This window comes from Eulemur rufifrons, chromosome 15, assembly GCF_041146395.1.
Source record: "Eulemur rufifrons isolate Redbay chromosome 15, OSU_ERuf_1, whole genome shotgun sequence".
Lineage (NCBI taxonomy): Eukaryota > Metazoa > Chordata > Mammalia > Primates > Lemuridae > Eulemur > Eulemur rufifrons.
Genome location: NC_090997.1, coordinates 62,557,494 through 62,574,510, shown reverse-complemented (window position 1 = coordinate 62,574,510; position 17,017 = coordinate 62,557,494). Strand labels below are relative to the sequence as shown.

At 35.1% G+C, this 17,017-nt stretch overlaps 1 protein-coding gene across 2 annotated transcripts in view; it reads left to right on the top strand.

The window, feature by feature from the left end:
- The window catches only part of SESN1 (sestrin 1), a 99,103-nt gene extending 85,407 nt beyond the window's left edge, over window positions 1–13,696 (top strand). For both annotated transcript variants that reach the window (XM_069487485.1, XM_069487486.1), the window contains exons 2-10: window positions 174–239; window positions 1,025–1,225; window positions 1,793–1,975; window positions 3,165–3,407; window positions 6,779–6,926; window positions 8,753–8,865; window positions 10,205–10,395; window positions 11,795–11,939; window positions 12,537–13,696. In XM_069487485.1, coding sequence (XP_069343586.1) covers window positions 174–239; window positions 1,025–1,225; window positions 1,793–1,975; window positions 3,165–3,407; window positions 6,779–6,926; window positions 8,753–8,865; window positions 10,205–10,395; window positions 11,795–11,939; window positions 12,537–12,623 — 1,377 coding nt within the window. In that variant the 3' untranslated portion in view covers window positions 12,624–13,696. The remainder of the gene's footprint in view (window positions 1–173; window positions 240–1,024; window positions 1,226–1,792; window positions 1,976–3,164; window positions 3,408–6,778; window positions 6,927–8,752; window positions 8,866–10,204; window positions 10,396–11,794; window positions 11,940–12,536) is intronic.
- Window positions 13,697–17,017: the final 3,321 nt, after the last annotated feature.

The following is a 17,017-nucleotide window of genomic DNA, read 5'->3' as shown; positions in this document are numbered from 1 at the left end:
CTATTAGCTTTGCGATACAAACAGAAGTGTTGGTATGTATATATAGCCATGAAAACAAGCCACCAAAACAAGCCTGTCTCTGTTCAACTGGTTGTTTTTCCCTCCTATTCCTGTAGCCTCAGTTCATGTTGTTTACTCCTGAAGGCCTGAGATGGTGTAATTTTCTTTTCTAGGAACTTGGAATTAGAATTCCTCGACCACTAGGACACGGACCAAGCAGATTCATCCCAGAGAAGGAGGTATGTTGTTTGTGAAAGTACATAGTGAACTAACTGTATGCTTTTAAGGAAAAGCTTTCATGACCCACATCTTGGCATCTGAATGACTGTTGATCAACAACATGTTTTACGCAGAGTTGATCACAGTTAATCGTGCTTTGGCAGTGAATCCATGGGATTAAAAAGCTGTTATAGTCGTGTTGATTTCTAATATTTCATGATGTTTTTTTAACACCCATGTTTAATAAAGTAAAGCCAAGACTTGTTTTTGACCAGTGAAACTCCATCTGCTTATATTTAGATGTTGTTTAGGCGTGCCCATAAACTGAGTTACTTAGTCTTCACCATCTCCACAGGCTGGTATCAGTGCTAGATTGAATCTTTAATTCTATATATGTAAAAGCATCTATGCTTTGTTTTCATAAGGATTGTTTGCTATTAATTTTGGTTCTCCTTAAATTCAGTGAGTAGGTGTTTTTGTAAGGAAAGGCTTTAACGTCTGCTTTAAAGTTCTGTAAGTTTGATAATATAAATCTGCTGCTTTATCTGGATTCTGGCTGAGTCTACAAGCAGCCTATCTAGATGGCCTTTAATGTTCAGCCTTTGTTGTTTATCCCCTACTATATAATATATAACTGTTTATTCTTCTATCTTGCTACCAGTTGAGTTTAAATTTGTAACCGTTCTCTCTTAAGCCAAATTTAATCTGCTTCTAGATGATACTTACAATGCAGCACATGCATATTTTCTTTCCTTGACACCAATTTACAATTTATGTAACCATGGTTTTTCTCTCATGTATACAGATTCTCCAAGTGGGGAGTGAAGACGCACAGATGCATGCTTTATTTGCAGATTCTTTTGCTGCTTTGGGTCGTTTGGATAACATTACATTAGTGATGGTTTTCCACCCACAATATTTAGAAAGTTTCTTAAAAACTCAACACTATCTACTACAAATGGATGGGCCATTACCCCTACATTATCGGCACTACATTGGAATAATGGTTCGTAAACATTCAGTGAAAAATTCTTTGTTTTTATTAATCTCTTTAAGAGACAGTTAATGCTTTAAACAGAGGATTAAATATTTATATTCGGATTTGTAATAGGATTCCTATTAGGCAGTCTCTATTTTTCCTATTTTTAAATAAGTATGCTTTTAATTTATAAATACTGAGAAGCATTCGCCATTAAATAAGACAATAAAGTGGAACACAAGCTCTATTTCATTATTATTATAAATAGTTCACATTGACGTAAGTGGTCCTTCCTGTTCAATTTACAAATAATTTTCCATTATTTTATGGTTGGCACCTTAATTTAAGTTTCTTCTTAACCTGAGGTTCTAAAAGTTGGTATGTAGATAAAATTCCTAAAGTTTTAAATACTTTTATCAGATATTTTCTTAGAATATTTCTGAGGTGGTTTTCTGTAGTGTACTTGAATTTATATTACTAAAATGTTTATGTAAAATTTGAACAGATACTAATAAAATAATTACCTGTTTTGAACATTGTAAAGAAAAAGGATTTGTTAGTAGTTAAAGATTTCAATTTTTATTTTCTCTTAAGGCTGCAGCGAGACATCAGTGCTCCTACTTAGTAAACCTGCATGTAAATGATTTCCTTCATGTTGGTGGAGACCCCAAGTGGCTCAATGGTTTAGAGAATGCTCCTCAAAAACTACAGAATTTAGGAGAACTCAACAAAGTGTTAGCACATAGACCTTGGCTTATTACCAAAGAACACATTGAGGTAAGTAGTAAAGTAATATGTCTTTTTTTAAATTTTTTTTAAGTTTTCTTTTTTAATTTTTAAAACTTTATTTTTTTATAGCAGTTTTAGGCTTACAGAAAAATGGTACAGAAAATACAGAGTGTTCTTGTTTTCTACCCCTTCAACCCCTTCCACAGACATACATTTTCTCCTATTAACATGTAGCATAAACCAATATTGACATATTACTATTAGCAAAAGTCCATAGTTCACATTAGGGTTCACTCTTTGTGTTGTATATTTTATGGATCTTTTTATAGAATGTTTTAGATACTGTTACATAGTTGAGGATACCATCAAGAAAATATAAGATTCCAATATGATAACATAGTGTCTATTATATTGTCAAGTAAGGAAAAATTATACAAGATAATGAAGCAGAAAAGGACATGGAATTGAACTTGAAGAATTATAAAATTTATGTATAACTTTTGGCCGGGCACGGTGGCTCATGCCTGTAATCTCAGCACTTTGGGAGGCTGAGACCAGAGGATTGCTTGAGGCCAGGAGTTCAAGACTAACCTGGGCAAGATAGCAAGACCCCATCTCTACAAAAATAAAAAAATTAGCTGGGTGTGGTGGTGCATGCCTGTAGTCCTAGTTACTCTTGGGAGGATTGCTTGAACCCAGGAGTTTAAGGTCGTGCCATTGTACTCTAGCCTGGGTGACAGAGTGAAACTCTTGCCTCTTAAAGAAAAAAAAAAAAATATGTATAACTTTAAGTATAATTTGGGAATTTTTAGAGTCAAGTTGTTCAAGCCACTATCTTAAAAATTCCTTGAGGCCTGATAACAAAATACAGATGTTTCACACAGTAGCTTCTACTTTAAACACATTTGGTTTGAGACCTTGAACTAACAATACAGTAATTCATTCATAATGCAGCATCTGAAATAGAGCAACTGCTTTTAAGAAAAATACATTCTATTACATTTTTAAATCAGTATTTCAGAAAATCAAAATACTAATGAATATATCATTAACATATTATGTTAGGCTCTATTTGTGAATACATATTTATCAAAATTAGCAAATTCTGGGTTCTACATATTACACATTTTACAGTAGGCTTTGTATGGTGACTAATCCTGTTTTCAGATACTAAAGTGATCTATATACTTTTACCATACCCCAGTACAAAAATATGTTTTTGTTTTTTTCTCCTAAGGGACTTTTAAAAGCTGAAGAGCACAGCTGGTCCCTTGCGGAATTGGTACATGCAGTAGTTTTACTCACACACTATCATTCTCTTGCCTCGTTCACATTTGGCTGTGGAATCAGTCCAGAAATTCATTGTGATGGTGGCCACACGTTCAGACCTCCTTCTGTTAGTAACTACTGCATCTGTGACATTACAAATGGCAATCACAGTGTGGATGAGATGCAGGTCAACTCAACAGGAAATGTTTCTGTAAGTATCTATTTGTTGTGGGATTGTCATAAAACTAGAAAATCCACCCTGTTAAATCCATAGAGATATTAGGTCTTTATACCTATTCATTCATTAAGGATTTATTGACTGCCTCCAAGTGCTAAGGAATACACAAAATTATAAGACCCTCTAGGAGTTTACACTTGAATAATTGTAGGATCAGGAGCCTACAGGATGTTACCCTGTCAGGGCCAGTGAATATTGAATGGCTACTACAGTGAGATGAGGGGAGGCTGAAAGTAGTGTGGCCTGGTGTTAGAGTCTTCCTAGTACTGATCGCATCCTTTTATTCCTTTTTGCACAAAAGAAACAGGTTGACTTCTCAGTTTTTCATCTGTTAGAAGACTGATTAATCAGCTTTGATCTGGAAGTTTCTTTCTTTAAAATTCTTTTTCATGTTTAACTTTGCACCAGTATAGGAAGTGATATCAAATGAATGTAAAATTTGTTAAAATGCTTTCACCTCTATTCATTCTCTTTTCTGGCTTTAATATTTTTTCAGTTTATTATTCCTTTGAAACAGATCAGAACAAGTTGAATTTTCTATAACTAAATTTTAATTTCTGGTTAAAATCCCCTCTGCATTCTTTCGCTGTATTGAAAGAACAAGGGTTTATTTTATGCTTCAAAAGAGAGATCAGAGAATCAGCATCACAGCCATCTGAATACTTTGCATACATTTTCTGAGTTGTATTGTTCCTCTGAAACAGATTTGGACAGGTTGAATTGCCTTTAACTTACATATTTAACTTTGAGCAAGTTATTGAACCTCTCTGAGTTTCAGTTCTTTCATGTCTAAATAAAGGTAAAACACAAAGTTATTGTGAAGTTTAAATGAAATGTCTCTAAAGAGGTAAAATGCCTACTATCGTGCTTAGCATTTATCAGGTACTGAATAAGAGGTAGCATTTATGTTGGTGAAGTTAGCACATGAAAGAAAATCATTTTCCCAAGGTTATCCCAGCAGTGTGCTGACAACGCCAAAGACCATCAGTTTCACCCTCCTTTGCGCTACCTGGATTCATGCTATAGGCCTACACATGGCCACTGATTATGTATCAAAGCTTAGAGGCTGTAAGAGGACCAAGAGAGAGTATATCAGTTAGTTACTAGGATGCTGGGAGTTGGATTCTTGACCTCCCTTTCAATAATTTAGTACAAGGCTAAAGAAAAGGTGCTTTATTGTTTCTAGTTATCCTATTATTAAGAGACAGTAGTGAAAGAATAGAATTTTTTATTTCTGTAGTAGAGAAGCTCCCTATTCCCAGGTAAATTGGATACTTTTAGAAGGTTTATAGTCCACACTTATAGCACTTGACAGTGAGCTGGTATCATATATGTACCTGAGGAACATGTTATATCTGACTCAATTCTTCAGATACAAATGATAAAAAGCAAACAAAAAAGAATCTTCTTATACAGAATTAACATTTAATATTAAATGAAATGCCTTAATTTTTTTTAACCCCTAACAGCTTTATCAGATTAGTCAATGAGCAAAAAAAAAAAAAAAAAAAAAGAAATACTTTTTCTCTCCCTCTTATTTCAATATAATTTATCAAGGATGATCTTTCCTAAGAATACTTAAAATTTGGACTCTCAGAGGAAAATGCGTAAACAAATAATATAATGAGTGACAATATGAGTTGACAGAGACCTTGATTTTTTTTTTTTAACACATTGACTGCCACACTAGAAAAAAAATTGTTTCCTTGGGACCATGGTGTTTTATTATGAAAATAGAATAAAAACTTTGAAAACAAAACAGTCCTTTCTAATTTAATGAAAAATTTGTTAATTTTTATTGTTTTCTGTGCGCGAGTTACATGCAACTTAAAAAATAGTTCTCATGGCTCCCAAGGTGAAGAGACGTATGAGCTACATATGCTTCACGAGGCCCCAGGCTCAAAACTAGTATGACTTAAATACAGCTCACATGGCATGGATGTGTTAAACCTTGAGTCATTCTATTAAGCAACCCAATCCTTTTCAGTCCTTTTTTTGTTTGACTACGGCCTTATGTCAGGAGTAATTATGGAAATCTATACACCAGAAGAATCCTCAATACCATCTGAGAAACAATGTCCATCATGAAATTATTAGAGAATGGGCTCAGTGTAGGATTTTTCAGTGTAACTGTTTGGATCATATGAAAATATAAAGCACAACTAGTATAGATTGTCTCTTAATATAGAATTATCTTGACAGTCATTCTGGAACAAATATTTCTTGAATATGTACTATGGACCAGGTACTATGCTAGGTTCTAGATATATACTAGTAAACTAAACAGATAGGTCCCCTACCCTTATGAAGGTTTAGTCTGGGGAGGAAGCAGGCATTAAATTAATGTGATGCAAATAATAGTTATAAATTGTGATTGGTACTCTGAAGGAAAGAGCAGGGTGCGGTGTGAGAATAATTGGGGCTTGTAGGGTAGGGGATAGATGATTAGGAGAAGCATGTAAGCTAATACCTGAAGGATCAATGGGCGAAGCCAGGGAAAAAATGGAAGATAGGTCCTAAGAACATTCCTGGCAAAAGAAATGAAATTTATGAAGGGAGAAACATTTATTCTGTGTTTGAATGTTGAGATTTGAGATTTTAAGATTTCTTAATATACTTAATATATCCATTTTATAGGATATGAATTCCATAGATTTGATCCAACTTTCATAGTAAGGATGCAGCAGGGCATAGAAGTATAAATGGTTTGACTATTTCAAGACCACTTGGCCAGTCCTTGTTTGTCAGACCTGTCACTGTGTGACACACTGCTGTAATCATCCCAGCAAGTAAGAGCTGCCAGACCCATTTGCAGAGGTCAGGTGGCCAACTCCAGTCATGTGGGGACATGTTTCATTTTTAATTGGTAAACTGTATAAATGAAGATGATTACTAAAGATGATAGACATATGTTGACAGTATGCCCAATATACACAGTTGATGCAAAACCACTTATTTATCCTTTCTGTATCTTATTTAACAGATTGCGCAAGCAGAAGTTACCTTTTAAATATTCAGTTCTGTTTTAAATTGACTAGTGTTAAATTTTAATTTTTAAAACAGCATAAATAGTAATGGCATTATTTCCAATTTTATAAGGTGAAAAGATTAGAATGTGTTCTTAAAATCATTTTTCTCTTATATTTTGAAATCTGCATATCTGTATACCTAATAGGCCAAAATATTAATAATTCAGTTTTGATTCATTCACATACATTAAAATTTTACGAATCTATTTTTCCTATATTCTGCTAAGATACAAATTCTTATGAGACAGACTTAATAAAAGAAAATTCATAAATATTCTTTGGCTGCCATTATGTAATATTGTATTTTCTCTTCAGGTAAGTGATTCCTTCTTTGAAGTTGAAGCCCTCATGGAAAAGATGAGACAGTTACAGGAATGTCGAGATGAAGAGGAGGCAAGTCAGGAAGAAATGGCTTCACGTTTTGAAATAGAAAAAAGAGAGAGTATGTTCGTCTTCTCTTCAGGTAACAGTAAATATTACATAGTCAATATAATTTTTATTGCAAACCTAACTTTTTATTTAGAGAATTTAAATAAGTTTTAAAACCACAATCCAAACATGCCTTTCCCTTTAGAGAGACTAATACATAGGTATGGCTACTTACAAATAATTTTTAAAGCAGGCAACTAAAAAAAGGTTATAAGTGAAAATAGTTCTAGACTAAGAGGGAAGACATTCGATTTGGATTCTCGTACTAAAATTACTGCTAATAAGTTTCATGAACTTGAGTAAATCACTTAATATATGAGTGCCCCCCCCTTTTTTTCTTCCTCTTTAGTATGAGGACATTGAGTTCATAAAGCCTTGAGATTGCTTCAAGCTTTAAAATTCTATGATTTGTGAAAAGGAGGATTTACTAAGTTACCAACAACCTAAATCATTTATGCTTAACCTTTATCTATATTCAGACTATAGGAGTTAATATATAAAACAGGTGATTTAAAGGAGAAAAAGTTTATTGTCAAAATATATTTAGAGACACTTGCTAGAGTGGGAGAAACAGTGTAAGTATTAAAAGCACCAAATTTCGTAACACATTAACTGCCATGTGAGTTTTATTTAACTCACACTAGCTTTGAGCCTGGGGCCTCGTGAAGCAAAACCTTGCAGTTGGTTCTTACTTGTTGATGTTCTTATTGGTACAATTAATATTAACAAATTCTAAAAACATGGATTAAATGAAGAGAAGTCAATAAATTTCATTTTTCATTAAATTAAAAGGATAATTTTGTTTTCAAAGTTTTTATTCTGTTTTCATAATAAAACACTGTGGCCCCAAGGAAAAAATTTTTTTTCTAGTGTGGCAATGTGTTTGTTAATAGCAAAGAAAAAATCAAATTTGTTTAAATGTAGGTTGGATGTCAGCTTGTTTTTCCCCCAGGAAAAATTTTTGTTTCTATCTATGCCTGAAGATGTGGAGTTGTCACAGAATACTGTATTTACCTGAAACTATAATCTCATCAACTCTTAAACAAGATGATAATCCCAAGTCTTAGGGGCAGTGCAGGAAGCTTTGTAAAAATGTCAACTCACAGGGCTTCTTTGATATTATATATTGTATGTCATTAGTCTTCATCAAAAATAGTCTAAATGCCAAATTTTAGAGCATAGCTGATTTTAATAGCTGTAAAGATTATCCAAAAGTATGAATACATATTTTTAAGTAGAACCTGTTATCTATAAATTGGAATGGGAACACAGAGGGATAGAAGGTTTATAAAAGAATGAAAAGCATAAAGAATTCAACTGTTTTATAACAGATCTCCTTTTAATACATTCTAGTAAGTAGGCTACTTCTTTATATAGTTTTGAGACTTTAATCGATTGACATTGGTTACTCAGTGTCAAAAAAAGGGTTACCCTATTTTACTTATTATGGTTAAAATCCATTTTAACTAACATCCTCTTTTGAAAAGCTTGTTTTTTTTGTTTTTGTGACAGAGTCTCACTCTGTTGCCTGGGCTAGAGTACCATGGCATCAGCCTAGCTCACAGCAACCTCAAACTCCTGGGCTCAAGCAATCCTACTGCCTCAGCCTCCCGAGTAGCTGGGACTACAGGCATGCACCACCACGCCCGGCTAATTTTTTCTATACACTTTTAATTGTCCAGTTAATTTCTTTCTATTTTTAGTAGAGACGTGGTCTTGCTCTTACTCAGGCTGGTCTCGAACTCCTGACCTCGAGCGATCCTCCCGCCTCAGCCTGCCAGAGTGCTAGGATTACAGGCATTGAGCCACCACGCCCGGCCTTTTGAAAAGCTTTCAATGGCCTTTTTATTATTATTTCAGATGATGAAGAAGTTACACCAGCAAGAGATGTATCTCGTCACTTTGAGGATACTAGTTATGGCTATAAAGATTTCTCTAGACATGGGATGCATGTTCCAACATTTCGCGTCCAGGTAAGATTGCAATTTGTATGCATGCAATTAATTAGAAATATCTCAGTCTGACTTAAAGAGTCACCTAGATTTGAGAACTATCCTAAGTGCTATTTAATTCAGATGAGTTGATACTCCCAACTTTCCCATTTTTAGGGTCCAGTGTTAAAACAACTGTTTTGCCAGAATTATAAAAGTATTTGGGAACCAAAAAATGATTGTTTCTTTGCTCAAAAAACTAAGATATAGTTTAAAGGGACAAAGTTTAGGCACAAGGAAGAGTTATAGAATATATGTACTTGATAGTTAAACTGTGTTGTGAAATAGATTAGAAATTGAAGAGATCGTGTGAGCTGGAAATTTTGGGGAGGGAGATAAGGGTTTGGATGGTCAAAAAGATGGGTATTATAAGCAGAAGAGACTGTGGGCAGTAATTGAGCTTTGGTTGAGGGACAGAGGAGGGAAGGGATGGATCATATAGAAACTGGCTAAGCTGCTGAAAGTTTCAAGCAAAGGATTCCTACTTCTGATTCATGGTAAATTAGTTTAACACATTGACTGCCACACTAGAATAAAAACTTTGAAAATGATCCTTTCTAATTTAATGAAAAATTTGTTGTTTTTTATTGTTTCTTTGCATGAGTTACATGCAACTTGAAAAATAGTTCTTTCAGCTCCTAAGGTGAAGAGACATGTGAGTTACATATGCTTCACAAGGCCCCAAGCTCAAAACTAGCGTGAGTTAAATATAACTCACATGGCAGTTAATGTGTTAAAATTGATCAGGTGTGCTTTAAATGCCAAAACAGTTTAAATGGGGTTTATAGGTTTTGACCAGAGTGATGACATAATATCAAAGAGGTGTTTTAGGAAAATAAATATGGGAAAACAACATAGAAGTAGGGGTTTATTAAGTTTTGTTTGACATGGAAAGAAAAGAGACCAAGGAGATTTAATGTGGGAAAACTAATTAGGAAAGCTAAACGTCAGAAGGAATGAATGATGGATGTGTTGAATTAAAAATTCACAAAATCTGAAGACCATTTAACGGCTGCAGCAATGGAAAAGGAGAGAGGACTCCCTGAGATGGGTCGCCCCTGGAACCTGAGAGTGAAAGGAGATAATGCTGAAACTCAGTGGTCTATGTGTAAGGGAAGGAGACTCCCTTTCCTAAGTTACAAAACAACCTTTTACAGGTTGCAGTATGGAAATAGAAAACATAAGACTGAAGTCCAAGTGAAGGTGGAAGCAGGCAGTGAGTTCCAACTGCCAAAAATCTCACCATGCTGCAGAGCTGTAGACATAGAACTGTACTTGGCCACATTTTAATTTTCACATTTGTTTTATTCCCTGTATTTAGGACTATTGCTGGGAAGACCATGGTTATTCTTTGGTAAATCGCCTTTATCCAGATGTGGGACAGTTGATTGATGAAAAGTTTCATATTGCTTATAATCTTACTTATAATACAATGGCAATGCACAAAGATGTCGATACCTCAATGCTTAGACGGGCTATTTGGAACTATATTCACTGCATGTTTGGAATAAGGTTAGTCTTTTTTCCTATGTTTATAAAGAGATGTTTTCCTCTGGGCTAAATTATTCGATGTTTGGAGTGCACATGCACACAGACACATGTATACTCACAACCATCCCCTCCCCAATAACTTATTTTTATGCTTCAAAGAACTGCTTTATTGCAACCTTGTTTTTTCCTCTCTCCTAGTAGGGCAGGAGGGAGAGTTAGGGACTTTGACAACAGTTCAATGACAGCTGCCTCCAGGGAAGGGAGGACAAGCAAGCTGGTCCTAGAACATAGATGAAAATAGGCAAAGTTTGTCACCAAGTATCTTTGGTGTTTTTTCTCTTTGTATCATCTTTTATCTCCTGACACACGCATGTTTCTACCTACTAGGAACTCAGTGCCCTTACATTGCCCCTCTGGCTGTTCTCAGGCTCCTTCTTGAAGAGTACCTAGTCTCATAATACTTAATCAGAATTCAAAACTCTCATGTCCTTACAGTTAGATATTCAGCTATGTTATTATGTTTATAGAAAATGCAGCCATTATATACCATCTTCTCACACATGCACACGAACTTCATGTTGCAGTGCTTTCTGATTATTTTAGCTGTAAATCAGACTTTCTCTAGCTATTCATTTTATCAGTGACTCTGGTCAAAACCTACAAATCCTATTTAATGTACTCTAAACTAATTTCCCACTATAATCAGTGGCCAGACTATTGACTTTAGCTTCCTGAATGGTTGTAGGGTCAGCTTTGCAAGAACTTTCTCCTTTTTCCGCTGAAAATCCAATAGACTTCAGTGCATGTGTGATCTGGAATCCATTACCCAGTGGAGCAGACCCTGGTGCAGGCAACTGTTGGCTTAAAGCAGGACAGGCTCTCCTAAGTAAATACATGGCCTCTCAGTGTCTAGACCATCCTTCTCCCTCCACACACCCTACCTTTTTTCTTATCTGCCCCTGGAAACTCCTAGAAACATGAGTAAAATAATTCTATTTTTATTTATACAAGTGACTTACAATTTATATATCATGTAATAGTATCAGTATCAAATACAATTGATTGATTTTTTAATTTCAGCAATACTCAAATTCTGTTTTCAGAATTTTTTCCTCACAGTATGGTTGCTTATTCATGATTGTAAATATATACTGTTACTTGGTGCCCAGTGCTACAGTGTTAATACTGTCAAGTTTCAGGAATGATTTACTTGGGCACTGGAAAATTTTGTTATTCTCCCTAAGTGCTCTGTTTCTTATCCCTTTATTCACTTATCTACCCCCAGTTGTAAAGCTATATCATTTAGGGGGACAGCTGCCTACATAGAGGGAAAAAGAATACAGCATTTACTATTGACATATATACTTTTGTAAGAAGAAAACAGATTACACTGAAAATATAATTCTGTGTCTTTTAACAGATATGATGACTATGACTATGGTGAAATTAACCAGCTATTGGATCGTAGCTTTAAAGTTTATATCAAAACTGTTGTTTGCACTCCTGAAAAGGTTACCAAAAGAATGTATGATAGCTTCTGGAGGCAGTTCAAGCACTCTGAGAAGGTATGTGCCTATTGGGGCTTGTTTAACTTAGCAGGGATTCTTAAGTCTCCTTCACCTAACCTAAGGGCTCTGAAACCCTTTCCATCACCCTAGCAACCCAAAGAAGACATTCCAGGACAGCTGTCTCAGGTACCCCTTGGATGGGAACCTCATTATGGTGACAGAGTAAAAGAATAAAGACAGGGAGGACAGGTGCATTGGCCTGTCTTCAGAAGTGCTGGCATGGCTGTCACCAAGTGGGAGAAAAAAGACTGTTTTGTAAAAGCTTTTTTTTTAAATTGGGTATGGGTAGAAATGTCTGGTCTCTTTGAAACATCTTTGTAGAAATTACTAAATAATGATTTGGCAGGGAAAGTTTAGCATTCTGATAAAGTGGTATCTGGATTTCTGAAATATAACAAACCTCTAAGAAGAGAGATGATCAAATATAAATGAAAGCTCAAAACATCTGAAAAGAAATTGCTATTCTCTTCAACAAATCCAAGACTTTTATTGAGTGGTACATAGAAAATGTTATATATGTGGTTTAGATGCACTGAAAAACTGATTCTGAATGCCTATAACCCTCCCTCTTATGATGTTGTATTTTATATTCAGGTTCATGTTAATCTGCTTCTTATAGAAGCTAGGATGCAAGCAGAACTCCTTTATGCTCTGAGAGCCATTACCCGCTATATGACCTGATGCCTTTCCTCCGTTAAAGATGATTCTGGAATGATCAGCGGATATAGTCTACAAGGGGAAGGTACTAAGCCCCAGGACCAATGGTAGATAAAAGAATTCAGAAATCCATTGTGCCATGATTCATTTAGTTTCTGCTACGTTACTCTGGCACGAGCAGTGAATGCTTGGCAGCTTCAAGTTTAGAACTGTGAAAAAGGGCTGCCATTCACAGTATTTTGCTTTTTGACAGTACAAGATGCTGTGTAACTGTTTTAATACAGCAAATAGTAACTCTCCAAGTCCTGTTTGCTTTTATGTTAAATAAGATAACAAGAATTGGAGCATGCAAAGAATGGGACTTGGATAATGACTTAAGCTTTATACATAAAGAATTTTAGAAGATCTTGGTGCTGCTATTCCTGCTGGTGGAATGAATAGATGGCTGTTTCAGTTAAGCTATTAGTAATAAAAGTGAACATTGCTACTATCTGAGCCTACATAATTTGTGTGGTTTCAAATTAAACATGCATATGTGTTAAATTTTTTTTGCATCTAAAAAACTCACAGCTCAGCAAAGACCATTTTGATGGAAATACTTCATTTCTTTCATTATAGTTGTTTTTTTAAATTCAGTTATTGGATGATATTAAATTTCAGTGGCATTCTTAAAGATTTTCTTCAAAAAGCAATCTTAAATGAAAGTATATAAATTATTAAAAAAACTGGCTGTCTTTTGATATGCTGTTTCACAAGATTCTCTGACACTGGAGGGCAGCTGTCTTTTTGTTTCCAGCACCAAAGTCGTGGGAAATGTTGCTGTAGACTGCTGTGCAGTCCCAGGTGCATTCTGTCCCTCTGCTCCTGCCTGCCTTGTGGTCCCCACTTTAAAGGTTGTGTGGCTCCTTAAAGAATAAAGCTGGAAAATATTTTTAGTTAGGTTATCAAATTTGATTTACAAAAATGCTAACTTTGAAATGCAAACAAGTTTGAAAAAAATGTATTAAGTACTTTGTATTCTGGAAGCGTGAATTGCTTTTGAAGTCTGTCAGTATTATTGGTATTTTTCAATAAAGAATAATTTTTCTCCAATCTTATTTGCTGTTTCAGTCCTCTTAAAAGTCATGACTTCACAATTAGTAACAATTCTGAGTTTCTGTCACCTTTTATAAGCCAAGTAGATTCACACTTAAGTAATGCTATATTTAGATGAGCCTGCTAAATAGCAAAACCCTTGAAGACATTTTAAAGGATACGAAGAAGTATAGATCTTCTCTTCAGGATCTTATCTAGAAATAGCTGGCACAGTCCCCTGTCTAGTCCCTTGTGAACTGAGATGCTTTAGAGTTCAAATAGAATTTTAAGAATTATTAGAAACAAGGATTCATTAAGTAGTAGTCCATTAAAGAGAGACTATAGAACAAAACATGATACTTTATCAAACAACTATAAATAGTTCTAAATTTAATTAAAGCTATTGTAATAAACTCATTACTCATCAAAACATTTATTCAGCTCAGTCTACTGCCTACAAATTTATAGGGCGGGGTGGAAGTGGGAGTTGGAGAGGGACAATTTTGAATAGAAGTGGTACCTGCCCTCAAGGATATATGCCCTAGTGAGAAGACAAGACCATCACCTTAGCTAGAAAGAGACTTATCTTTATATGTATTTAAAGAAATTTGTAAGTTCTTTTCAGTAATATATACATGGTCCTACCATGTATATATTAATTTGCATCATGCCTTTTTCCTCTTCTGTCTGCTGGGTTCTTACCACAGCAATATAGGTAAACACAACAAGTCAGTTTGCATTGGATATAGTTAAAATTTTACTCATTCTGCTTCTGTTCTTTGTTCTTTATACCCCTCCTCTTGAAAATCCAAAATTGCTAGTAGAGATTCTAATCAGCAGTACTGTAATCACCAAACAAGACAATTGTCTTAGTCCATTAGAGCTATAATCACTTAGAAATCAGAAGTTGAAGTTTAAATTTTAATAAGTAAAAAAAGTATGCTCATACCTAAAGTAATAAAAGTACATGTGATACAAAGTTGATGTTTCAATGCCTCCCATTTAACAGGTGCTTCCTGTTACTCAGTGTTTTCTCAAAACTAAACACAGGATTTCTAATGTTACTATAATCTTTGAAATGAATAGTTTCTAAAATAATTGGGGAAGGTAGATTACTCTAAGGGAAAATCAAAACCTTCCCCCACCAAAGGAAAATTTATTTCTAAAATAATCATGGAGAGATTTCTGGATGAGGTTCCCAGGATTTAATTTTTAAAATCAGTTTCTCGATAAAAATGGGGGAACTTTTTTTATTAGGCCAAACTTAAAGTATCATACTGTAAGAATGAAATTAAATTCCAAACACTTCTGTATTCACCACAATTAGGTTTAACTTCATACAAAAGGTGTTGATATTTTAAATTAAGCGAAGAGGTTTTTATTTTTCTAGAAGTTTACCTCTTCCAAATTAGTTTTAAAACAAACCACTAGTAGATAAGTAGATAAATAAAACTTGTTGGATAAGCATTTTTTAATCAAGATACTGTGAAAGTTTATTAGCATATTTGTATATGTGAATTATCAAGAGATAGCAAAAGGCAAGTAAGTAGGGAGTAATGTCAGCAAGATGGTGGACTCATTCTGCCAGAGAGACAAGAAGTTAACAACAATAATATGGAGCAAAATACCTTTGTGAGAACTCTTAGAAACCAGCTGGGTAACTGCAGTACTTAGGCAAATAAATGTAAAGCCAGGAGGAGGCTACACCAAAAAGGGTAGGAAAGTTGTGGCATTTTGCTTACCCTAGCCCCTCCCTGGCACAGCATAGTATGATCATGAGGAAACCTCCCAATGTCTGGCTTCTTCAGGAAAAAAGGAATAAAAGCCTAACTTCTGTGCAATGTTCTGGCTTCTCTGGGGCAGGACTGGTTTCTGTCTTACTTGACTCAGAGCACTGATGAGAGTAGTGGGATTGTTTGGATGCTGGTTGGAGGCCACCGAAAACAAAAGAGAGTTCAGTGGCACATTAGAGTAGCAGGGAGTGTGCAATTTGGCAGGCAGGTGCTGGAGGCAGCAAGAGGGTACAGAGAGGAATACTTAGAAACAAACAGCTCCTGGTTGGTCCAAGTGCAGTGGTGTTTACAACTAATTGATCACAACCAGTTACAGATTCCTTTATTCCTTCTCCATTCCCACTGCTTCACTTGACCAGCCTTAAAAAAAAAAACTCCCGAGATGAGGCAGGGAAATTATGACAGTTAAAAGTAGCCATATATACTAAAATAAAAGCATACACAAAAGCTGAGAAGACACATCCCCAGAAAAGTCTGAGAGGTTTCAGAACCCCTAGCCAGGATGGTTGTATTTCGTCACACAAAGCCAGTCTGTAAAGATGGGAGAGGAGGCTGTTTTTCTAAATGCCCAAATTTCAGCAAAAGATCATAAGGCATACAAAGAAACAGGGAAACATGGTTCAATCAAAGAAACAAAATAAATCTCCAGATGGCTAACTCTAAATGCAGATCTCTGAAATTATCTAACAAGGAATTTAAATCAGCTATCTTAAAGATGTTCAATGGGCTAAAAGAGAACAGAGACAACTAAATGGAATCAGGAAAACAATGCATGAAACAAGATGAGAATGTCAACACAGATGCAGAAACTTTTATTTTAAAAAAACTAAACAGAAATCCTGGAGCTGAAAAATGCAATAACTGAATTGAAAAAATTCACGAGGGGTTCAACAGCAGACAACAGACAAAAGAAAGAATCAGTGAATTTGGAAACAGGTCACTTGATATCATCAAGTCAGGAACAAAAAGAAAAGTGAAGAGGGCCTAAGATACTTATGGAACACCATTCAAGCAGACCAATATACATATTATAAGACATCCTAGAAGGAGAAGAGAGACAGAAAGGGGCAGAGAGCTCACTTAAAGATATAATGACCAAACACTTCCCAAATGTGAAGAAAGAAATGGGCATACTAATTCAAGAAGCTCCATCCTATAAGTAGGATAAAGCCATAAAGACCCACACCGAGACATATTATAATCAAACTACTGGAAATTGAAAACAGGGAATCCTAAAGGCAGAAAGAGAAAAGCAGCTCATCACTTACAAGGGAGTCAATATAAGATTATCAGATTTCTCAACAGAAGAAAGCAGTGGGATAATATAAAGTGCTGAAAGAAACTGTCAACCAAGAGTACAATTTCTGGCAAAACTGTTCTTCAAAACTGAAGGAATACCTAGGACTTTCTCAGATAAATATTGGAGTTTATTACCACTACACCTGCCCTACAAGAAATGCTAAAAAGAGTCCTTTAAATTGAAACAAAAGGACATTACAGAGCAATGTAAGGCCATATGAAAACAAAGTTCTCCAGTAAAGATAAACGTGG